At 37.7% G+C, this 26335-nt stretch overlaps 1 protein-coding gene and 1 pseudogene across 5 annotated transcripts in view; both read right to left on the bottom strand.

The window, feature by feature from the left end:
* The window catches only part of TTBK2 (tau tubulin kinase 2), a 134035-nt gene that overhangs the window by 76252 nt on the left and 31448 nt on the right, over nt 1–26335 (bottom strand). For 2 of the 5 annotated variants that reach the window (XM_087859114.1, XM_045771680.2), the window contains exons 1-2: nt 25373–25500; nt 13891–14002 (exon numbers count right to left, since the gene is read on the bottom strand). Coding sequence is in view for 2 of the 5 variants with exons in the window: in XM_045771667.2 (XP_045627623.2) it covers nt 25373–25520 (148 nt within the window). In the remaining 3 variants the exon portion in view is untranslated. Of the gene's footprint in view, nt 1–13890; nt 14003–25372; nt 25521–26335 lie in introns of those variants that run through there. The other 3 variants (XM_045771667.2, XM_045771673.2, XM_045771688.2) reach the window with 2 other exon arrangements.
* On the bottom strand, nt 19503–22625 carry LOC123776004 (heat shock protein HSP 90-alpha pseudogene; annotated as a pseudogene).

Genomic DNA, 26335 nt, shown 5'->3' on the forward strand with positions numbered 1-26335 from the left:
GATGTGGGACTCGATTCCAGGACTGCAGGATCATGACCCAAGAACCTGGCTGGCTTAGTTGGTTAAGCGGCTCCCTTTGGCTTGGGTCATGATCCCAGGGCCCTGGGATCTAGCCCCACATTGAGCTCTTTGCTCAGCTGGGAGTCTGCTACTCTCTCTCCCTCTGCCCTTGCCCCCAACTCATGCGCAATTCCATATTAATTTTAGAATAAGCTTATCCATTTCCAAAGAAGGCAGCTGCAATTCTGACAGGGTCTATGTTCAATCTATAGGTCAATTTCAGGAGTACTACAATCTTAACAATATTAAGTCTTCCAATCTACAAACACAAGATATCTTTCCATATATTTAAGTCTTATTTTTTCAATGTTTTATAATTTTCAGAATATAAGTTTTACACTTCTTTTATTAAATTTATTCCTATTTTATTATTTTTGATGCTACTGTAAATGGAACTGTTCTCTTAATTTCATTTTCGGATTGCGTATGGTTAACGTCTAGTAAGATAAGTCATCTCTTTATGTTGATCTTCTTTCCTGCAATCTTGCCGAACTTGTTTAGTAGCTCTAAAAAGTTTCTAGTGGATTTCTTAGGATTTTGTAAAAATAAGAGGTCATCTGCAAATAAAGCTAGTTTTACTTCTTTCCAGTCTGGGTGTATTTTATTTCATCTTCTTGACTTGAATAGAAGTGGCAAGTGCAGAAATCCTTGTCTTGTTCATTATCTTGGGGGGAAAGAGTTGTCTTTTACTGTATTAGCTGTGGGTTTGGTTTTTTTTGGTGGGTTTTTTTGTTTTTTGTTTTTTTTGGTTTTGGTTTTGGGTTTTTTTTTTTTTAATACATGGCCCTTATCAGGATAAGGAAGCTCCTTTCTATTCCTAGTTTGTTCAGTATTTTTTATCATGAAATGGGTACTGGATTTTGTTAAATAGGTCTTCTGTGTCTAATGATATAATCATTGGTTTTTGTCTTTGATTCTATTGATATAGTGTATTATACTGATTTTCATATTTTAAGCCATCTTGGAATTCCAGAGATAAATGCCACTTATAGCATGGTGAATAATCCTTTTTATATGTGGCTGGATTTGGTTTGCTAGTATTTTGCTGAGGAATTTTATATCTATATTCATAAGGGATACTAGTTTACACTTTTCTCTTCTCCTAATGTCTGCTTGGTTTTGTCATCAAAGTACTGGCCTTACAGAATGAATTGGGAAATGTTCCCTCCTTTCCTATTTTTTCAAAGTCTGTAAAAAATTGGTATTAATCTTTCCTTAAATGCTTTTTAGAAATTTATCGATGGAACCATCTGGGTTTGGGCTTTCCATTATGGGTAGGTGTTTTTTTATTACATCTAATTCAATTTCTTTACTTGTAATAGGTCTATTCAGATTCTTATTTATTCATGAATCAGTTTCAACAGTTTACACCTTTTCAGGAATTTGTCCATTTCATGTAAGCTATTTAATTTGTTGCCATGTATGTAGTTTTCCCTTATTATAATCCTTTTCGTTTCTGTAAGGTCAATAGAAATGTCCCCTCTTTCATTCCTGATTTTAGTAATCTGATTCTTCCTTATTTTTCTTGGTCTGCCTAGTTAAAGGCATGTTAATTTTGTTCATTTTTTTTTTCAAAGAACCAATTTTTGGTTTTTTTGTTTCCCCCCTGTTTTTCTACCTCTATTTCATTTATTTCCACTGTAATCTTTATTATTTCCTTCCTTCTGCCTGTTTTAGATCGTTGTTTTTTTTTTTTTAAGATTTTATTTATTTATTTGACAGAGAGAGAGAGATAGCCAGCGAGAGAGGGAACACAGGCAGGGGGAGTGGGAGAGGAAGAAGCAGGCTCTCAGTGGAGGAGCCTGATGTGGGACTCGATCCCAGAACTCTGGGATCACGCCCTGAGCCAAAGGCAGACGCTTAAAGGCTGAGCCACCCAGGCGCCCCTGTTTTGTTTTGTTTTGAAGTAAGCTCTACAGCCAACATGGGGCTTGAACTCACGACCTTGAGATCAAGAGTCACATGCTCTACCGACTGAGCAAGCCAGGCTGGCTCTGCCAACTTTAGGTTTAATTTGCTCTTCCTTCTCTAGGGTCATAAGCTCTAGGGTCATAAGGTAAAAGGTTAGGTAATTTACTGGAGATCTTTCTGGCTTCTTAATACAGGTGTTCACTGTTTCCTTGTGATGATTTGTAATTAAAGAATCTACAGAAAATCACTTTGGAATCTTAGAAGATAGGGTCATTAATGCCATATACCATGTGGGACAACCTATTATTTTTCTTTGAAGGAGACATAAAACTGATGGAAAGAAGAAAAGGACTACCTTAGAGTTAAATCTCATTCCTGCCACTTAATAATTATGGAAACTTAAGCAAGTCTCAGTTTCCTACTGAGAAAATTAAATGACACAGTGTATTTATAAGGGATCTTTTTTCCCTGAGATCAAGAGTCAGACACTTAACTGATTGAGCCACCCAGGTGCCCCATAAAGCATCTTCCTGATTAACTACCCAGTGTTCACTGCCTCTTACTAAGAGCACCCAAATTACCATTGGGGAATAATCTTCCTTTATCATGTATCTACTGTCTCAATGACCTTCATCCACTCCCAGGCCCAAAGTTGGGCATTAGCTGCTCTAAGTCAACCAGAGTAACAGAGAAATTTCTCTTTTGTTACAGAAATCAATTTGTTGATGGGAAAAAAACTAAACATTCAAGACTTAAGGCACTCAATGCATGACATTACTCTGACAAGTATAATTGTTTCAGGGTTGTTCCAATCAGAGCAAAACTCAGTGTTTCATATCACAATTATGAGAAGACATGTTATTTTTAAAGAGAAAGAATGCAGCTCCCTTCCAGTTGCTATCAGAAACCATCTCTCAACCATGAAGGAAACCAGCATAAGAATTAAGTCCACAGGGGCGCCTGGGTGGCACAGCGGTTAAGCCTCTGCCTTCAGCTCAGGGCGTGATCCCGGCGTTATGGGATCGAGCCCCACATCAGGCTCCTCTGCTATGAGCCTGCTTCTTCCTCTCCCACTCCCCCTGCTTGTGTTCCCTCTCTCGCTGGCTGTCTCTCTCTCTCTGTCAAATAAATAAATAAAATCTTAAAAAAAAAAAAAAGAATTAAGTCCACAATATGGGAGAGATAATCACACACAAAAAAGTCAGACAGCCATATGCAAAAGAGTGAAAACTAGACCCTTTTTTTTTTTAAGATTTTATTTATTTATTTGACAGAGAGAGAGACAGCCAGTGAGAGAGGGAACACAAGCAAGGGGAGTGGGAGAGGAAGAAGCAGGCTCCCAGAGGAGCAGGGAGCCCGATGCAGGGCTCGATCCCAGAACGCCGGGATCATGCCCTGAGCCGAAGGCAGACCTTAATGACTGAGCCACCCAGGTGCCCCAAAGCTAGGCTCTATCTTATACAATACACAAAAATCAACTCAAGGTAGATTAAAGACTTGAATGTAAAACCTGAAGCCATAAAACTCATAGAAGAAAACATAAGGAATAAGCTCCTTGACACTGGTCTTGGCAATGATTTTTTTGAATTTCATACCAAAAGCAAAATGACTAAAACAAAAATAAACAAGCAGGACTACATCAAAGTATAAAACTTCTGCACAACAAAGGAAACCATCAACAAAATAAAAAGGCAAGCTACTGAATGGGAGAAAATATTTGCAAATCATATATGGGATAGGGGGTTAATTTGCAAAATATATACTGAACTCATACAACTCAACAGCAAAAAAACAGTCTGATTTAAAAATGGGTAGAGAGGGGTGCCTGGGTAGCGCAGTCGTTAAGCGTCTGCCTTCGGCTCAGGGCGTGATCCTGGAAAGAGTCCCACATCGGGCTCCTCGGCTGGGAGCCTGCTTCTTCCTCTCCCTCTCCCCTGCTGTGTTCCCTTTCTCACTGGCTGTCTCTCTGTCACATAAATAAATAAAATCTTAAAAAATAAATAAATAAAATAAAAAAAATAAAAATGGGTAGAGGGCCTGAATAGCCATTTTTCAAAGATAGTAAAATGGTCAACAGGTACATGAAAAAGTGTTCAATATCATTAATCAGCAGAGAAAAACTTGTCAAAGCCACAGTGAGATATCACCTCACACCCATTAGAATGGCTAGTATCAAAAAAACAAGAAATAACAAGTGTTGGTAAGGATGTGGAAAAAAGGGAATCCTTGTGCTCTGTTGCTAAGAATGTAAAGTGGTGTGGCCACTCTGGAAAATAGTACGGAGGTTCCTCAAAATAAAAATAGTTTCTTAAGAAACAAAACAAATGAACAAAGGGGGGAAAAAAGATACAACCCCCAAAAAACAGACTTTTAACTGTAGAGAACAAACAAATGGTTACCAGAAGAGAGTTGCATGGGAGATGGTTGAAACCGGTGAAAGGGATTGGGATTGGGATTGTCTTGATAAGCAGTAAGTAATGCATGTAACTGATGGGTCACTATATTGTACACCTGGAACTAATGAAGCACATGTGCATGTTAACTACATTGGAATTAAAATTTAAAAAATTAAAAACAGAACTACCATATGATCTAGCAATTCCACTTGTGGGTATATACCCAAAGAAATGAAATTACTATCTTGAAGAGACATCCCATGCCCATGTTCAATACAACATTATTTAAAACAGCCAAGACATGGAAATAACTTATGTGTCCATCTACAAATGAATGGATAAAGAAAACGTAGTATTTATATACACAATACTATATAGCCATAAAAAAATAAGAAAACCTTATATATATATATATATATATATATATATATATATATATATATATATAAATCTTATATATAAGATTATATATATAACTGAGAGGGAAAAAAGAGAATTCAAATCAAAATATACCTAAAGTCTATTCTACACCTCTGGATCTTTCAGTTTGGTATAAAAGAAAAGTACATGTGCTCAAGACTGCTTGAGATAAATATCAGCTTTTTCACTTGCTAGCTTGTTACTTCATCTCTAAAAGCCACATGATGGGTAACAAAAGCACTTACCTCAAAGAGTTATTACACAGATAAATCAGCTAAGATATGTCTAATACTTAATATACTACCTGGCACATAGTAAATGCTCAATATATGCTTCCTATTATTATCATTAGTGATTATGAACACGAGTTTTAAAAAGAGTCAGATCTAAGCTAAAATCCTGGCTCTTTATCTTACCACTTTTATGACTGTAGACAGATGATTTAACCTCTCTTAGGCTGTATTTCCTCAACTATAAAATCAGGGGAAAGTTGTGGTAAGAATTAAATCAAATAATATTTTTTAAAAACACATTTAAAACAATGCCTGACACAGAAAGAATAAATGACTGCTAGCCTCTTCATTACATAATAGGTACAGACTGCTTTCTAAAGTGGTTGTACCAATTTCCACTTCTGCTATCAAGACATGAGGAAGTTCTCTTTTCTTTACCTTCACCAACACTTGGTACTGTCAAACTTTGTTTTTGCCAATCTGAAGGATATGAAACAGTGTCTTGCTACATAATTTGCATTTCTCTAGTTACTAGTAAGGTGGAGCATCTTTTCATGTTTATTGATTGCATAGGTTTCCTTTTTTGTGAATTTCCAGTTCTTATCCTTTGCCTATCTTATAACTTAAAAGACAACTTCTCAGTGTCGGTCTGACTAGATTGTGAACCCCTGAGGACAAAGACCATGCCCTGTTTATATCCCTAGCTCCTAGCACAGTGGTTCACATTTACCAGGCATCTAAGAAGGAAAGAAGGGAGAATGAAAACAAGCATTCATAAACTATCTAGTACCCTGGATTTTCTAGGGCTAAAGTTATCTGCCCCTTCTTCTCCACTCCACTGCCCCTCTCCCCACCCCACCCCCCAGGGCCAAATGTCCACCTTAGAATGATAAGCACAAGCTTGCCTTGTCCTGTGCTTCACTTACCTTTCATAAACATCCTACTGGACTCCCCTGATGATGAGTCCTCTAATGAATTACCACCTATTATCTACTGACAAGCTCACCTAGCAGTGTCTCTTCTGGACCCCATCCATTCCGTAACATCTGACTATACTTCAGGCCAAACATGTCCCATAATGTCACTGGCCACACACTATTCATACTATCTCCTCAAAACACTGTTTTTATCATGTCATTTGTCTACTTAAGAAACTATAAACAATAATGCCTACAGAAATATCATTAAAATGGTGAACGTGGACTCCTCCACAAAACTATTATAACTGATGAATGAATTCAGTAAGGTCTCAGGATACAAAATCAGTATAAAGAAATCCACAGCATTTCTATATACTAATAATGAAGTAGCAAAAAGAAAAATTAAGAAAACAATCCCATTTACAATTGTACCAAAAATAATAAAACATCTAGGAATAAACTTAGCCAAGGAGATGAAAGACCTATACTCTGAAAACTATGAAACACTAATGAAAGATATTGAAGATGACAACAAACAAATGGAAAGATATTCCATGCTCATGGATTGGAAGAACAAATATTGTTAAAATGTCCAAACTACCCAAAGCAATCTACAGATTTAATGCAATCCCTATTAAAATACCAAAAGCATTTTCCACAGAAGTAGAATAAATAATCTTAAAATTTTTTATGGAACCACAAAAGACACTGAATAGCAAAGCAATACTGAGAAAGTAAAACAAAACTGGAGGTATCACAATCCCAGATTTCAAGCTATACTACAAAAGCCATAGTAATCAAAACATATGGTACTCACACAATAACAGACACGTAGATCAATAGAACAGAATAGAGAGCCCAGAAGTAAACCCAAGAATATGAGGCAAGAACATGCAATGCAAAAAGAACAGTCTCTTCAACAAATGGTGCTGGGAAAACTAGACAGCTAAATGCACAAGAATGAAACTGGACCACTTTCTTACACCATATATAAAAATAAACTCAAATGGATTAAAGACCTAAATGTGAGACCTGAAACCTTAAAAATCCTAGAAGAGATCACAGGCAGTAACTTCTCTGACACTGGCCATAGTAATATTTTTCTAGGTATGTCTCCTAAGGCAAGGGAAACAAAGGCAAAAATAAACTATTGGGACTACATCAAAATTTAAAGCTCTGCACGGCAAAGGAAACCATAAACAAAACTAGACAGCCTACTGAATGCCAGTAGATATTTGTAAATGACATATCCAATAAGGGGTTAGTATCCAAAGTATATAAAGAATTTTTTTAAAGATTTTATTTATTTAAGAGAGACAGAATGAGCTAGAGAGAGAGAAAGAGGCGGGGGGACAGAGGGAGAGGGAGAAGCAGACTCCCTGCTGAGTAGGGAGCCCTACTCAGTGTTTGATCCCAGGACCCTGGGAACAAGACCTGAGCCGAAGGCAGATGCTTAACTGACTGAGATACCCAGGGGCCCCCAAAACATATAAAGAATTTATACAACTCAATATCAAAAACAAAAAACCCAAATAATCCAATTAAAAATGGTCAGAAAACATGAACAGACATTTCTTCAAAGAAGACATACAGACAGCCCACAGACACATGAAAATATGCTCAACATCACTAACCATCAGGGAAGCACAAATCAAAACCATAATGAGATATCATTCCACACTTGTCAGAATGGCTAAGCTCAACAACACATGAAACAAGTGTTGGTGAAGATGTGGAGAAAAAGGAACCCTCTTTACACTGTTCGTGGGAATGCAAACTTGTGGAAAATGGTATGAAGGTTCCTCAGAAAATTAAAAATAGAACTATCCTACGATCCAAGAATTGTACCACTGGGTATTTACCTAAAGAATATGAAAACACTAATTCAAAAAGATGTACGCACCCCTATGTTTATAGCAGCATTATTTACAATAGCCAAATTATGGCAGCAACCCAAGTGTCCATCAAAAGATGAATAGAAAAAGAAGATGTGATGTGATGTGGTGTGTGTGTGTGACAGAATATCATTCAGCTATAAAAAAGAATAAAATCCTGCCATTTACAATGTGGATGGATCTAGAGGGCATAACGCTAAGCAAAAGCAGTCAGAGAAAGACAAATACCATATGATTTCACTCATATGTGGAATGTAAGAAACAAAACAAACAAACAAAGAAAAAAGAGATAAACAAAAAACAGACTCTTAACTATGGAGAACAAACTGGTTACCAGAGAGGAGGTGGACAGCGGGATGGGTGAAACAGGTGAAGGAGATTAAGAGTACACTTACTGTGATAAGCACTGAGTGATGCATATAAATGTTGAATCATTATATTGTACACCCAACTAATATAACACTGTATGTTAATTATACTGGAATTAAATTGTTTTTAATTTACTTTCTGGAAAAATAAATGAAATGAAATAAAATGGTGAACCTGGAATTCACGATTCATACTGCATTACTTACCAAACCTCATTTCCTTCAGTTCTTCAATATATATCATACACTCTAATGAAGTCAGTTTGTGTTTTTATTCTCCTTTGAAAATTCTCCTTAGTGCTACTTTGTTTTTTGCTCACATTATTCCCCTCAACCTCATTTCCTCAAATCAAATACAACTCTCGAATCTAAATATCCCTGTAGGAAGTAATATCAACCAATTAAAACTCAGGATAAGATTTTCAGATATCAGCAAGTTAGTCAACTAGCAAAGCCCTGAGGGAAAAAAATAAACAAGACTATTAAAATAAGGGTCCTGGAGTTGAGCAAGAACAATCAAGTCTGGTGCAGAGATGAAAGTAGAGAAAAGAAGAAAGTCAGCAAGGTAGCACTGATCACTATGAGTCGTTGATTGTTGACCTCAAGAAAACATAGTATGGAAATATACAACAAATCAATTTTAACTCCCTACTTATATGTCTCTTATGTTAAAGAAATCCTTTAAAAGATTAAAGGAATCCTGACGGGACACTTGGGTGGCTCACTTGGTTGAGTGTCTGCCTTTGGCTCAGGTCATGATCCCAGGATCCCGGGATCAAGTCCCGCATTGGGCTCCTTGCTCAGTGGGGATCCTGCTTCTCCCTCTGCCTGCAGCATCCCCTGCCTGTGTGCCTGCTCACTCTCTCTCTCTCACACAAATACATAAACAATATCTTTAAAATAAATAAGTAAATAAAGGAATCCTGAGCATACAAACCAAATCTTAACCAATCACTCCAAATACCACCACTAAGGCTTTCTCTTCATCTTCTAGCTCTTGACTAATCTAACCCAATAGGGAGTTTGTGGTCTGTCACCAAACTGTGCAAAAAAGAAATAGTGATATTCCCACTCAAAAAAGACAATAAGAAGTAGACTTAATTTAGATAGGTAGATAATACCTACAGATATTATAGGCAAGGTAGCATTTTGCTAGCCAAACACAGATTTTAATTGTGATATTAAAAAGGACTTTTATTCATCTGACATGTAGTGATAAACCCTTCCTTACTGTCCAAAATCTTTTTTTAAAGGAATAGATAAGCTGTATTCTAAAATAAACGCATATGGAGCACCTGGGTGGCTCAGTCGGTTAGGCGGCTGACTTTTGGTTTTGGCTCAGGGCATGATTTCAGTGTCCTGGGATTTGAGTACTGAGTCAGGCTCTGTGCTCAGTGGGGAGTCGGCCTGAGGATTCTCTCTCCCCCTTTCCCTCCTTCACAACTCACACTCTTTCTCTAAATTAAATAAATAAATCTTTTAAAAATAAAAATTAAAAAATTAAATAAATGCATATAACCTAACGAATCTTTCTGTTCTTACAATTTCAAATGATCATCTACTACCCCTGCTTTCAATCCAAGAGCTTAAAAAGCTATGGCAAGTGATGGTATGGTGGTCTCCATCCCATCATTAAATATTAATGAATAACAATGCCACACAAAAGGCACATGATTTTATATGATTTTTATATGCCAGAAGAGAGTAAAACAATCAGAAAGAGGCATCGATTATTTTCCTTTTTAAATAAAAAAAGCCATTTAGTAATAAAGTGAAAAGCTAGCTAAAAGTATCCCAAACTCACGAAAGGGGATGCTCTGGAAGTCAAAGAACAAATTCCAAGTCAATGGCAAACTAGCAAATACTGGGATTCTGCAAAGGTGGACTACTATACTGCTAAGGACACAATAAAACCAGTCTTAGCTTCCTTACTCATCTATCGTTTATTCCTCTTATTTACCCACTCACACCACCACCAAACAAACCAACCACATCCAATCTAACAATAAGAGCTCATGAAATAGCTATACCAAGGAAGACAGAAAAATATAAGGCATAAGTCCTGTCCTCAAGGAATTTACAATCTTTTTGAAAGAAATAAACTTACTATAAGATAATAGGACAATATAAGATCAAATGAAGAGGTGCTTCACTAAAATGAGAGTAAACAAAAAAGAGAAAGGAATTCAGCAAGGCATACCATATAAAAGAGAATCAAAGAGAATCCCCAGGAAGACATTGAAGGGTGATCCAAGGACGACACTTGTGAACAGACAAAAATACCAAGCTGAACTGGAGCTGACTAGGAGGTCCCTGGAGAGACTTCCCCAAGAAGAGGAAATCAAGAGGTGTGCAAATCAGTAGTTCATTCTTTTTAATTGCCAAATAGTATTCCACTGTATGGATATACCACCCTTGATTTATTCATTCACTCTTTGAAGTATACATTTTTGGCAAGTAAGAATAAAGCTGATACAAATACATGAACACAAATTTCATTTCTCAAGGATAAATGCCTATGGGTAGGGTTGCTGGATCACACAGTAAATCCATATTTGACATATGATAAGTCAACGCTTAATTGTTTTCCAGAGGAACTGAATCATTCTGCATCCCCACCAGCAATATGTGAGGGTTCCAGTTGCTCCATATCCTCCTCAGCACTTCGTACTGTCAACAGTCTTAATTTAAGCCATTCTAATGGATGTACAGTGGCAGCTCACCATTTGCATTTAATTTGCATTCCCCTAATGGCTCGTTATGCTAAACATCTTTTCATGAGCTGATGTGCCACTTTATATCCTCTTTGCCAAAGCAAAAAAAAAAAAAAAAAAAAAAAGCCATTTTTGAGTGGCTTGTTTTCTTACCATTGAGTTTTCAGAGTTCTTTACATATTCCAAATATAAGTCCTTTGCAGGAACATGATTTGCAAATATTTTCTTCCAGGCTACAACCTGCCTTTTAATTTTCTTAACAGTGTCTTTGCAAGTAACAGTTTTAATTTGATGAAGTCTGATTCATCAATTTCTTCTTTTATGAATCATCCTTTTGGTGTGACGTGAAAGAACTTCTTGTCTACACTCAGGTCACGAAGATTTCTCCTATGTTTTCTTCTAAAAGCTGTACAGTTTTACATTTCAAATTTAGATGTGTGGTACATTTTAAGTTCATTTTCATATAACATATACACATTTTCATGTGTAGTTTAGTCAAGGTTCGTTATTTTTGTATGTGGATATCCAATTGTTCCAACACCACTTATTGAAAAGATTATCCTTTTTCCATTTTGCCACTTTGTAGAAAATTACTGGCCATATTTGTGTGGGCCTATTTATGCAATCTCTATTCTATTTCATTGAGCTACATGTCTTTCCCTTTGCCAGTACCACAGTCTTGATTATGATAGCTTTGTCCTGTTTTTAAATCATGTAGTTTGATTTTTCCAACATTCTTCTGTTTCAAATTTGTTTTGGGGGTGCCTGGGTGGTTCCATCAGTTAAGCATCTGCCTTCAGCTCAGGTCATGATCCCAGAGTCCTGGGATCAAGTCCCACATCGGATTCCCTGCTCAGCGGGGAGTCTGCTTCTCTCTCTCTCTCTTTCTCTGCCCCCCCCACCAAATAAATAAAATCTTTTTAAAAATTGTTTTGGCTATTCTTTTTTTTTTTTTTTTAAAGATTATTTATTTATTTATTTGACAGAGACAGCCAGCGAGAGAGGGAACACAGGCAGGGGGAGTGGGAGAGGAAGATGCAGGCTCCCAGCAGAGGAGCCTTATGTGGGACTCGATCCCAGAATGCTGGGATCACGCCCTGAGCTGAAGGCAGACGCTTAACGACTGCGCCACCCAGGCGCCCTTGTTTTGGCTATTCTAGGTCCTTTGCCTTCATAAAGAAATTTTAGAATCAGTTTATAACCAGTGCTGTTGGTATTGGTTTTATCAGAACTGCATTAAATCTGTAGATCAATTTGGAGAAAATCAACATCTTCACTATTTTGATTCTTCAAATTCATACATACATTCTTCATTTACTTAAATCTCCTTGATTTTTTTAAAAATCAGGGTTCTATAATTCTCAGCATAGAGATCTTATACATATTTTGTTGCATTACACCTAAGTGCTTCATTTTGGGGAAGCTATTATAAATATCTTTAATTCCGTTTTCAGTTGTTGTAGCATATAGAGATATGATTGGTTTTTGTGAGCTGACCATGAATCACTTGCCAAACTCATTTACTCTAGGAATTTTTTTGTGGATTGCTTGGGATTTTCTATATAGATGATTATGCCACATGCAAATATGGGCAATTTTATTTCTTCCTTTTCAATCTCTGTGCCATTATTTCTTCAAGTATTTTTGATGGACCACACTCATTCTCTTCTCATTCTAGGTCTCCGATGACACAAATGTAAGACTTTAGCATAGTTTCATAGGTCCCTGAGGCTGTATATTTCTTTATTTTTAACCTTTTCCTTGTTATTCAAATTGGATCATTTCTGTTGATCTATTTTGAAGTGCACAGACTCTTTCATTGTCATGTCTACTCTGCCACTGAGCCCATTTAATGAGTTTTCATTTCCATCACTGTATTTCTTAGTTCTAAAATCTCCATTTAGTTCTTCATATCTTCTATTTCTTTGCTGAGACTTTCTATCTTCCCGTTCAATCCTTGAACATGGTCATAATAGCTGATTTTAAAACTACTTTTCAGATAATCTTAACATCTGTGTGATCTTGGCATCACCATCTGTTCACTGTCTTTTCCCATGTGAGTTCAGTTTTTCTGGTTCTTTTTAAGCTGAGTAATTCTAGATTGTATTCTGGACACTTGGAATATTATGTTATGACACTCTGGATCTTATTGAAGTCCCACTGAGAATGCTGGTGTGTTTGTTTTAGCCAGTAATTGACCCAGTTGGGTTCACATTTCAAGTTCTGTCCAGCCTTCTGTGTCGTATTTCCAATTACAATTCAGTTTGCAAACCCTCTGCAGTCATACTGAATGTGTTTCATAACCGTCCCACGCAGTGTCCAGTTTGAGGGTTAGGGGTGGGCTATCCCATAATTCAGTCCTCAATGTTTCTGTATGCTGTTTAGGAATCAGACTCATGCATGTACAACTTGGAAGTCAGATCATGAGTCCATAAACAACTTTAAGTAGTCAGTTTCCCAAGCTCCTCATTCTCTTGCAATCTTTCGGTTCTCTAGGGCTCCCCTTTTCCAAGCTGGGGCTTCATTAACCCCACTCTGCCATGTATTTCCCATGACTGTGCCCACATCAGGGCCAAGCAACAGAAGAGTAGAGGGAGAAGAAAACAACGGGATTTGCCGCACTCTCTTGACACCAAAGCTCCTCCAATCTGGCAGGAAGGTTCCCCTCCCTCTGAGATTTAGGCTCCTGCCTGCCCCCATTGAGACCACTGCAGCTTCTGCCAAGGACGGACTGCTTGAGGCCTGGGGTGCAAGAAAATGAAGAAAAGGAAAAAAAAGAAGAAAAAAGAGAAGGATGTGGGATTGCCACATTTTCTCTGAACATTAGGAGATCCCTTCCTGCTCCTTGAGTCAGAACCAGAGGGCTTCTCCTGGTGCTTTTTCTGTCCGTGTTAATAATGCTCACTTCCAAGTTTCAGGATCACATTAAGTTCAGGCTGGGGCATACTGGAAGAAAAAAAATGGTAAACTCACCGCCGGTTCAGTGGTACTTTGAATTCTGGTCTTCTTCCCCAATCTGCCTCCTACTATTTATTTTTCAGATTCCTCAAATAGCCACTCCAAGCATTCTGTCCAGGTTTTATAGCTGCATTCAGTGGGAGAGACAGGGTGAAGTGTGCTTACTCCATCTTATCTGGAACCAGAACCTGGACTACTGTTTTTCATAACACACTTTGTCGGACTCATTATTGAAACTATTTATATAACTTCGATTACACAAAATTAAAAATAAGCAAATCCTGTATTAACGTTATTGTGGAAAAGGGAACAAGCAAGCCAGCAGGATCACATTTTTTTAAGCATATATTCTTTTGGGTATTATATGCTTAAGAAAAAAGTGAAGTTTTTAACTGTACTTTGATTTATTTCTTTAAATCTTATTTTACCTGTGAACTTTTATAAACACTAGGACTACTGTAAATTTTTTAAAAGAAGAAAAAAAAAGTAGCAGTTATCCAAAGTACGAGACAGAGGAAGTAGACTGCAGATGAAAGACCATAATTTGTTTAAGAAACTGAAAAAGGTTCAGGATGACCAACACTCCAAGTGTAAGCCAACAGTTTCCAGTAAAGAGGCTAGCGAGGCAGGCAGGAATCAATTCAAGGTCTTGTATGCCAGGTTAAGGTGGCTGGACTTTACCTGAGAAAAGGAAGGCCCTAAAGTGTTTTAGCAAATGTTGGGAGTTACATGATCCAATTCGTATGTTTGAACAATCGCTCCTGCTACAGGTATGTGAAAGGTATGTGAAATATGAGTCTTATTGTCTGATTCTTAGGGGTCACATCAAGTTGCAGAACAAATACATACACAGTATGATTACACATGTTGTTGAGGGATATGGGTAAGAGAGGGAAGCTTCACATACACATGCGTGCACACAATCATTATAGAGCATATGTAATCATATGATTTTATACAATTATGATTCCATATGATTTACATATAGAGGATATATATCACATGATTATGTGTGTGTAAAAATAGATAGATGACTTAATATATACTGAATGTTTCTGGAAAAAACATAAGAAACCAGTAATAGTGGTTAGCTTTGGAGGGGGCGGGCTAAGAAAAAGGGAACTTACTTTTCACTTTATTCTTCTGTTTGATTTTTAAATCATTTACTGTGAATATTTACACCCTTAAAAAGGGTTGTAAAAAAATAGAGGGAGGTCTTGCAGATAAGTATGAATGAGCCTAGCATTCAGTGACCCATTTTCTAGCATAGAGTCAGCACTCAAACAGTGCTACAGATTTCCCTACAAATATTACTAACCATTATAAAGTAAGTTCACATCACAAAACAGCTTTTTTATTATATTACACTATACTACATTTCACTAATTTACCATGTATTTTCAAGCACTCAGAAATTTAAATAGAAGATAAGAAGAATGGATTTTGAAGATATTTATTATCATTATACTACGTTTTTACTGTAAAAGAAATGTTTGCCTTACTCTTTTCAATTTCTTTAGCACCGAAAGGCATAAAGGGAAACATTAAAAGATCCTTTTCTTTCCTGGTCCCCCTAATGCCAATACCCAAACATAACCATTCCCAATGGCTTCTTGAGCTCTGTATGATTCCAGACTTTCGTGGCGCTTATAAAGCACATATAAATATATGTGTATAAAAAGACACACATATATACATTATATTCTCTTTCAAGGAAATGGATCTCTGCTCCTTAGACCTATTCTATTTCCTATACTTCATTTTCCTAAATCCAAACAGAGTAATGAACAGACAAATCCCCAAGCTGGCAGATAATGTTAAGTCTTCCAAGTAGAGAATGTTAAAATAAATACACTGAATAAACATCTTTGATGGAACAGATGAACTTTAACCAGGGCAAGCAAAAAATTACTTCAGAGAAAAAAATGTACAAGTTGAAATAAACAGAAGGACAGATGATAGTTTATAAAAGGCTAAAGAGAGACTGCAGAGCGCAAGCTGAAAGTTGGGACATAGTGTCATTAGTAGAGAAGAGCGACTGCAGGGGCTCCTGGGTGGCTCTGTCGGTTAAGCGTCTGCCTTCAGTCTAGGTCATGATCCCAGGGTCCTGGGATCGAACCCCACGTTGGGCTCCCTGCTCAGTGGGGAGTCTGCTTTTCCCTCTCCCTCCGCTGCTCCTCCTGCTCATGCTCTCTGTCAGATAAATAAAATCTTTAAAGAAAAAAGAAGAAGAAGAAGAAGAGCAACAGCAACTCTTCTGCCTTCCTGCTTGAAGTCTTTAGCTACTGCTGCAAAATACAGCTACTCCCTCTCCACAGTCATATGAATCAGAGACATAGCATCATTTTGGATTAGACTACTGGTCTATCCGGTATAGAAGACTGTCTATGAAAGTTACTGCAAAGCGCTTGCCCTCATCAAGGTTCATCTGTTCCATCGAAGGGTGTTAGAAGAACTCTGATGACTCCCTTTTTGGGAAAGCACAGTAGTTGAACTCTGGGACTAAAAGGTCAGGGATAAGCCCTTACCTCTCATTACATTCTTTAGCTACTTTGTGCTATTATTTTGCCACAGAGCATAATATAAATATCAAGTTTAAGTATACGTAATTCTTTAAGTGGCTTGCAATTTAAAAGAGAACACAAGGGTATTTTTAAAACAAATTGAAAAGTGCACATAAGAATAAGCCACACAAAATCTGGTAGTTATAAAAACCTATTGAGAGAAATGTGTTGGCCCAATAGCAATTAGTGCCCTAGTGCCCATACTGTGGTCTCAATTATTTCTCAATGAAAGGAAACAGGGCTTCTTGGAGGACAGAGTTTCTGATTCCAACAATGGCACAGGGAAAATTCAAGGAAAGTCTGAAATATGGACTGTGCCAGAAAGGAAAGATGATGTCAAAGAACAGTGGAGTTAGAAGGACACAGCAGCCAACTTGAAAGGGCTTCCACTAGCCAAAGACATGAAAATTTGAGCATCAAAATGACAATGACCACAATGAGTTGAAGTAAAATACATAAAAACCCATGACTTCATAGTGATTCTGAGAACAAAAACAAAAACAAATTCACTGGTCATATACGGCACAAAACTCATTATTCTGAGAATTAGTAAATAAGAGGGAAGAAAACCAAGCCTTTATCCTGCTCTTCTTGTAGTAACTATACTTCAGGGGAAACAAACACCTGATGAAATAAAGTTGTACTTGGTAGAATAATTCCAGTTCAAAAATTTGGAAGGAATAAAAGAATCAGAAGAATCACAATTTCACCAGCCCTATGGAAACAATAGATCTAGACCACGCACTCTTGCCTAAAGCGACAGCAGGAACAACAACCTGAATCTCATCAAGGCTCTACATCTACTACTGGTTCACAGGAAACGCAGAAGCTAGAGAAACATGGTAAAAGACACGCCAAGTATGCAATTGGCCAAATCCAGAGTTTGGACTCTTCTATCAAACTAAGAACTTCATTTCTTCAACAAATAAACGGCAAGGCCAAAAAAAAAAGGGTGGGGGGAGGATGAGGGAGGAAGTCTGGAACTCTCATAGATTAAGAGACTTAAGAGATATGCCAACCAAATGCAATGGGCCTACAGTGTATGTGAATCTTGATTTGAACAGGGCAACAACAGGATATTGTTTTCAATCAATCTAACATTTATTGAGGGCATTGTGCTGAACACTCGACATTTATCACTTCATTCTCACAACAACCCTATAATTGGTATATTATTAATGTTCCCATGTTACCCTTCGGAATTTGGGCCGAGTAGGATCACATGGGCAGTATGGTGGAGGTGGTCCTGACTCCTCAGGTGTCACTTTTTTGTATCAACCACAAGTTATGTTTCTCTCTATATTGTACTTCTGCTACTTCCCACTGGTCAGTGCTACAGTCAATAGCCAAAGCATACTGCCTGAGTCCTCTTCACTCACCAGTTGCTTCCCTCCCCCACCATCAGTGCTGATAAGGTCTCAACATGCCTCAAAGACAGAACAATAGGATATTTTTAAGACAATAAGAGAAATTAAACACTGGCTAGATTTTAGATGGTACTGAGAAATAATTTTGTTAGGTGTTTAAAACTACTGTGCTTATGTTATTTTACAAAAGGAGTACCCTACTGTAAATTATCGACTTTAGGTAATAATAATGCATCAATATTGGCTTCCTCAATTCTAACAAATATATCCCACTATCGCATTAACACAATATGTTAGTAACAGGGGAAACTGTAGGTGGGGAGGGGGAATATAGGAACTCTGTATTTGCTGTTCAATTTTTCTGTAAACCTGAAACAGTTCTACAAAAGTAAAGTCTACTAGTTAAAAAAAAGTAAAATTGTGAACATGGGCTTCCTCTCCAATGAGTTCTCCAATCCATTCTTAAAACTGGTCACCTGAGGGGTTTCTGCAGCCATATTATTTCACTTTTTCAAATATATAGATATCCCAGATTTTCCTAATGTTTAACATAAACTACCTCTAATATATTCTCACAGCATTCCTTTTTTTTTTTCTTTTTTGAAGGGTAAGTGGCTAAGACTTTCTAGGCTCCCACAGATGCAACTGAATGGTTTCACAAAGTCACTGATCACCAGTAAAGCTCTCATAGGCAAAGTAATATCTGTCAAATTTTGATGTATCTCCAAGAACCCCCACCTCAACCCTATAGACCTCCTAATTGGCTGGTAATTCATGACTCTATAAATAAAGAATACTTTCATTAAAAAAAAGAAGCCCTTATCTATTTAGTAGAGATACAAACTGAAGTATTTACACATGATATAATGTCTAGCATTTCTTCTTTAAATTCATTTCTATCTGTTACAACCTTTTAAATGAGCACTACATTTCCACTCACAAAACTTGCTCAGTTACTTTCTGAACAGCTTCACAACACACCTAAGTAGGCTTGTAACTTCGCTACTCTAGACAGTGCTCTTTGGAAAACAAGCCCTATTATAGATAGTTACTCCCATCAAGTTGGTTCCGTTTAACATACTAGTTCCTACGGGCCTGGCGCATGCAGCTGATAACTACAGAGGATTTAAGATTTAAAAAGTGGATCCTAGAAGGTGAAAGTTGTTTTAACCAATATTTTTCTTTTAAACATCAAGGTGTAGCTTAGAACACTTCAGTGACAAAAAATTTGGTCTTACTAAGGAATCCTCTTTATAGCTGAACACTTTAGACCACACAGTTAACATTGGGTTACGTACATCTTAAAACAAATGTTACCTTGTCCTATTAAAATAAGCCCACAAGAAACTAGAAAGAGAAAAACTAGCTGGGCTTCAGTTCCTAAATATCACAGTATTAGAAAGAGAAAGAAACCTTTTCTTCCCCTTAAGTAGTTATTGTCATGTCATACAGCTTTTTAAAATGTTAACAAAAATAAAGAAAAACATCATTGAAAATATATTATCAGAGGGAATGAAGACAAAGTATTGTCTTCAAGTGATTCTTGGGGCAGGGCTTAGTCTGCAAAATCTACTTATTTGTCCAAGATATCCTTCATGAATTTTGCACAGGTTTTCAAACTTTGTTTTTTTCTCTTCCTATTTCTTTTTCTCGTGCTCATTTTCTGCAAGCTCCAAGCCCTTTTATATAACAGACACTAAAGTCTTCCCCTCAAATTCCTGCAGCTGTTGGACACAGTACTTGTCATATAGATCACTTCCAGGCCATGCTTCCAAAGACATTCCACAAAGGCCAAATTTGCTACTTGGTCTTTGGTCTCACCTGTGATGTAATAGATATGCTTCTGGTATTCCTTCATTCTGGTGCAATAGTCCCTGAGAAACACCATGTAATGACCAGAAATAGATGTGTAGTACCTTAACAGCTCTGAAAGCTTCTTCCAATTTCAGCAGTCTTCATGTATTTCTAACTTAATATGTTTTTTAAATTTATTTATTTATTTTTGTAGGGGGAGATGGGAGAGGGGCAGAGGGAGAGAGAATCCCAAGCAGACTCCCTGCTGAGCACAGACCCTGACATGAGTTTTGATCCCACGACCCTGAGATCATGACCTGAGCCAAAATCAAGAGTTAGAGGCTCAAATGACTGAGCCACCCAGGCCCCCCTCACCCCAAGCTGAATATTTTAGAGAAATGTTCATAGGGGCACCTGGGTGGCTCAGTCAGTTAAACGTTGACTCCTGATCTCAGCTCAGGTCTTGATCTCAGGGTCATGAGTTCAAGCCCCACGTTGGGCTCCATGCTGAGTGTAGAGCCTACTTTAAAAAAATGAAAAGAAAAGAAATGCTCATAAAACTTTTTGTAGTTCTGTCTTCTGCCAGTTCAGCGAAGAGTTCTAAGCATCTTTTGACCAAATTCCTTCTGATAACCTTTAAAATTTTGCTTTGCTCTAACTCATGGGAAATATTTAAAGGAAGATCCTCAGAGTCCACCACACCTCTAATGAAATTCAGATATTCAGGGATTAGCACCTTGCAGCTATCCATGATGAAAACTCTGAGAACATATAACTTAATGTTGTTCTTTTTCTTTGTTTTCAAACAGATCAAAGGGAGTACATCTTGGGACAAAAAGAAGGGCTCTGAATTCCAACTGTCCTTCAGCTGAAAAATGCTTCACGTCTAAGTGATCTTCCCACTCACTGGTCAAGCTCTTATAAAATTATCCATATTCTCCATTAGTAATATCATCAGGATTTCTGGTCCAAATAGATTTATTTGTCTTGTTCAGTTCTTCTTGACCAATGTACTTCTCCTGGATCTTTTTCTTTTTCTTGTCACTATCCTTTTCTTCCTCATCCTCATCAGAACCAACATCTATTTCAGGTTTGTCATCAGACTCCTTTTCTTCCTTTTCTTCTTCTTCTTTCTCCTCCTTTTCTTCAGCCTCATCATCACTGACTTATCACATTCCTTCTCCACAAAAAGAGTAATGGTACAGCCAACATATTGGGAGTGTTTCTTCACAATCACCTCTATTCTTCTTTACTCCAAGTACTCAGTGTGGTCTTCTTTCAGATGCAGGATAACCTCTGTTCCATGACCCAGAGGTTCACCTGTATCAGTCCTAACTGTGAACGATCCTCCGGCAGAAGACTCCCAGGCATACTGCTCATCGTCATTATGTTTGGTGATCATGGTCACTTTCTCAGCAACCAAACAGGTGCCAAACTGGCCAATCACAGAAATATGCACCAGCCTGCAAAGGTCCCATGAACACTTTGGTCCCAGACCTGGTGACAGTACCAAGGTTATTGACCAAATTGGCCTTGGTCACGCCATTCATGGTATCCACCAGAGTGAGGGTTCGATCTTGGTTGTTTGGAACGAGATTAATGTGCAGCTCTTTCTCAGAATTTAGCTTACTGGGATCTGTCAAGCTTTCACATCTGATTTTGTCCAAAGCATCCGATGTATCTGAAATAAGTTCCCTCAGAAAAATCTCTTTATTCAAATAGAAAGTGTTGATGAACAGGGACATCAACTGAGCAATTTCCACCTGAAAGGTGAATGTCTCAACATTCTTCTCCTCCACCAGCTGGTCTTGGGTCTGGGTTTCCTTAGGCATCTCAGCTAAGGGACCACATGGGCTTCTGACAACACAGCGCTAGGACACAGAAGCCACTTAGCATTTCTTTTTAAATACTCCAGCAAGGTGGGAAAAAGTGTTAAAGGAGTAGGGTACAGCTGCAACAAGACCGGCCAAGTGCTGATAACTAGCTGAAGTTGAGTACTGGGTACAAAGAATGTTCTTTATATCATATTTCCATTTTTGTGTATATTTAAAATTTTTCATAATTAAAAATTAGGGAAAATAGCAAATTTAAGATTTGCCTGTCTTGCTGCAGGATTCTAGCTACGTATCAAATTTTGTTAAGAATCTTTTAAACAGGGGCACCTGGGTGGCACAGCGGTTAAGCGTCTGCCTTCGGCTCAGGGCGTGATCCCGGTGTTCTGGGATCGAGCCCCAAGTCAGGCTCCTCCGCTATGAGCCTGCTTCTTCCTCTCCCACTCCCCCTGCTTGTGTTCCCTCTCTCGCTGGCTGTCTCTCTCTCTGTCAAATAAATAAAATCTTAAAAAAAAAAAAAAAGAACGTTTTAAACAGCATTGATGGTAGGTTCCTCAGGTGCTGCAGAATTACTAGTAACCCGTTTGAAATCACGAGACAGAAGTTTTTTTCCTCTTAGACCAGCACTGTAAATAAAACTGTTATTTATTAAAAAGACAAAAAATAGTGGTGTGGTGAGATACAGCTCAAGAGCTCATTAAAATGAAGAAGTGAAGAGAACCAGAATATCACCATAAAACATTTATTGAAGATGGGAGACAAGAAAGAAAAAAAGAATCTAACAGCCTAGGGAGGCAATTATCCCCTTTGTTCCAAGTTTCAAAGCAAATGAACTGAAAGACAAAGGTATGAAGACAGTATGGTCCAAACGGAGACAAGGAGGAAACACAAATAAATGGTTATATAGAGATAAATAATAAAAAGAAAAGCTTATTATGTTTTGTGGTTCTACGTACTAGGGATACTTTAGAGAACAATAACTAAGTGTAAGAAAAGAACTACCTAACAGGCCTATAGACAGATGGTTTAGTTGTTTGGTTTTTTTTTTTTTCTCTTTTAAGATTTTATGTAAATTCGAGTTAGTTCACACATAGTGTAGTATTAGTTTCAGGATAGAATTTAGTGATTCATCAGTTGCATATAACACCCAGTGCTCATTACATCAAGTGCCCTCCTTAGTGCCCATCACCCAATTACCCCATCCCCCCACCCACCTCCCCTCCAGCAACCCCATTTGTTCCCTGTATTTAAGAGTCTCTTTATGGTTTGTTTCCTTCAGTAGTGACTAACACATTCAAACACATTCGTTAAAACCAAGTACAATTCAGGAGTCTAACTTGATTCAATAGAGAATTGTAGGATACATCCAGAGTGGTTCAGAGAGCTGTGAAATGAGAGTAATCTGAGGTAGCAGCACAGGGGAAAGTCATTTAGAAGAAAACATGGGGTAAAATGCTAAGGCCTTCACACTTCAGAGCCGATGAGAAAGGATTATACTAGTAAGCAGAGTTAAGCATGAGCTGAGGAAATCTAAAGTTAGCAGGTACAAGAAAGACTGAGAGAAAATTGAGAACTGAGGAAATCCAGGAAAAAACACTGTGAGAACTTTGAAAAGGGGAATTGATTTATTACAAAGAACAAAACTTAGGGTTCTGGCTAAATTCATCATAAAATATCTTTTTATCTTGTAAAGAAACAAATCTTTATATGACCTATCAAAAATTGAGCATCAATTTAAAGATTTATTTGAGAGACAGCGAGCACGCATGTGAGCTTGCATGCATGGGGGGAGGGGCAGAGGGAGAGGGAGAGAGCTGACCCTGAGATCACAACTTGAGCGGAAACCAAGAGTCTGATGCTTAATCGATCGAGCCATCCAGGCACCCCTGACGATCAGTTTAAAACCAACCAATCCTTTAAAGGGTTAGCCTCTGGTTATGTATCTTCCCCTTAGACACTAAGCCTTTTTATTGGGGTCCGTGAGTTAAGAAGTCATTATCTCAGAAGGAAGGCAAGTATAAGTCAGCCCCATAAAATGTTCTCAGAAAGGCCCAGATTCTAAAGCACCCTCAACCAAAATAAGTTGTGAAACATTAAATACGCAGAAGGCATTAGTTAGGAAGCCAAGAAAAGAGTCAAGGGCCGCCTCACTGAAATACAGACCATGGAATTAAAATTAAAATTAAAAAAAAAAAAGGAAAAAGAATAAGAAATACAGACCAGAAGATAAAAACCTGTTTGTTTGAAGAGTTCTGACAACTAGGATGTAGTTATAAGCAGATAGGAGAAACATTTTAGCTAACAGTATGAAAGATAAAATAGAAGGAAAGGAGAGACTTAGCATCCTAGGGTCTCCCAATTCATCCATTAAAAGGTACTAAAGTTATCTTCAAGCTTTATCCCATAGAATCCTGGGTAAAATGTGGCCAAAATGGGCAAGAGAACCTACAGAAAGGGCTACAGAGCTGTATCCTGCCTCACCTGGAAGCATCTCCTCAGGCCCAATAGGAGAAAGATGAAGTGGCATGCTCCAGGCCACCCTGATGCTGACATATCCTTTTTGGGCTCGTCTGAGAGCCAAACAGATCTCCTAGGATCTGTGCAAACCAGGAATTGGTAGCTCCAGCTGCACCTATTTGTGGCCCCTACATCACTGATCTGAGAACAGCTCCGAAGAAACAGGGAGTAAGGTGAAAAGGTGAAAAAAAAAGAAAGTGCCATCTTTTCCCCTATTCTTCCTTTTCCAGTTACATTTTTTCTAGTAGTGACAATAGGTGTTGATCCACTGCCTTCCGAATTTCCCATGTTTTGGGAAACCTAAGTTTGGGCTAAAAATAACTATTAAACACATCTATAATTTTATTAGCATCAGGCTCTAATCAAACGAGCCAACTGGTAGAGAAACCTGGATAATGAGAAAGCTTAGGCAAAGGACAATGATTAAAAGAACAGACATTCCCAGAATATATAATACACATTTCATCAACTTAACACAAACTACTTTACTAGAATTCCAAACATCAGGAATTCATAAAGAGAGCACATTCACCCTAGAGACTACACAGTTATGAATTTGAAGGTCCTAGGCTACACAGCACTTTGTGCTTGCTATTTCTACCAACTACAGTTATTTCTACTAATTCCAGAAACTTCTTTTGCTCTACGTTAGTATTAAATTTCTTTAATGTTAATGAATGTTCCATAACAATATCAAACCTTCAAGAACATAACAAGATTATTTAATGTGCTAATCACCCCATTTAATTTTGATTCAGATAAAACATTTAAATATGAGGAATATCAGATTATATCATTAAACTGAAAATACAAAGATGAATACAAACTAGCAATATATTCAGGGTTTTACATCACTGGATTAAAGTCAGAAAAAAAGTCATTTAATCCTTGTAGCAAAAAATAGGAGCCCAATTAGTAAAACAAATCTCAGAAGTGACAGCAGGGCCAGAACAAGTTCAATGAAACTGAAGTTGATGAAATCACATAACAAATACTATTATTTTTAATCTACCCTGTGGTGTGATTTGAAGGCGGCTTCCTTATGTGATGTGGAGGTAAAGCATATTTACCTCCAATAACATGGGTAGAAACGAACTCAGAGGTATTCATGTTTAGTGGTTTAAACGAAAGGCAAATTTTTTACCATAACAGACTTATAAAAGCACCTTCTAAAGCAGAATGTTTCAGCTAATTCACTCGCTCATCCTTACTCGCCATGAGAAAGAATTCCCACAGTCCAAATAACCTGAGCAATTCATTGTTCTAGTACTACTAGCTAGTGATAAAATTTCAAAGAGAAAAATGCTAAGCATTGTTTATACTGAACTGACCCCTGATTATTCAGTTACTAGAGGATGTAATGAGGTTCAGAAAGATAACAGTAAGTTCTACATTGTCTGGTATATCGTACAAAGCAGCTTACCTTGTAGTTTTTTCAATACGGCCACCTCCATTTTCAGAACTTGTTTTGGTTGTTGAGCTGACTCTACCTTCAGTGCAACATTTTCCCTGGTGAGCATGTCCAAGGCATCGTAAATTTCTCCAAAGCCCCCACCCCCAATCTTCCTCAACTGCACAAGAAATAAGAACATACATACGTACAATTACTAGAACATTCTAATTGGAAATCAATTCATCTCTTACATTAAAAAAATAATAATTTTACTATCCCTATTGAGAATAAAAGATCTCAATATTGTTAAATTATACATATGCCAAGAAGAAAACAAATGCCTAGAAATAGCATCGAAACCTTTTCCCACAGTTTTGCCCACAAAAGGTAACGGAATTGTTTTAGCCAGAAGCAATTTTAAAATTTAGTCTACAGCCAGCACCAAAATTTCACAAAAGATCACAGTATCTCAAAGTTTCACTTCCCACAAATGACCCTCAACAACCAGATATGTTATTTTACTTCTAAGGCAATCATTTGAAGACTTTTTAAACCATGAAATCTTTTTGCCAATTGAAATCTTATCTGGAACCCAGCTGAGATGTGTATGTGGGGAGGTGGGAGTGGGGCAACCAGAGCACCACTCACCCTCCTCTCTGAGGCATGGAACCAGCTCCAAAGAAGAGACAGAAAACTCCTGTTCTAAGCTATCCCAGAGTTTGCTATATAACTATATGCTCAAATAATATGCTCAAATACTAAACTCTAACCAAATAAAACACTTTCAACCAACACTTAACATCCTTCCTGATAAAATGTGTTTGCTTATCTGGCGGGCGGTGGGGGGGGGGGGGGTACCAGGATCTTTGTCTGAGTATTATAAACAAGTTCTCAAGTGTCAGTGACAACTGAACCTACAGAGCTACGAGCACCAAGGGGGGTAATACACTTCAAGTTAGATACAGCATGGAATTAGCCTTCTTCCATTTCCTG

Source organism: Ursus americanus, chromosome 36 (genome assembly GCF_024610735.1).
Source record: "Ursus americanus isolate L20-20 chromosome 36, mUrsAme1.1.p, whole genome shotgun sequence".
Classification (NCBI taxonomy): Eukaryota; Metazoa; Chordata; class Mammalia; order Carnivora; family Ursidae; genus Ursus; species Ursus americanus.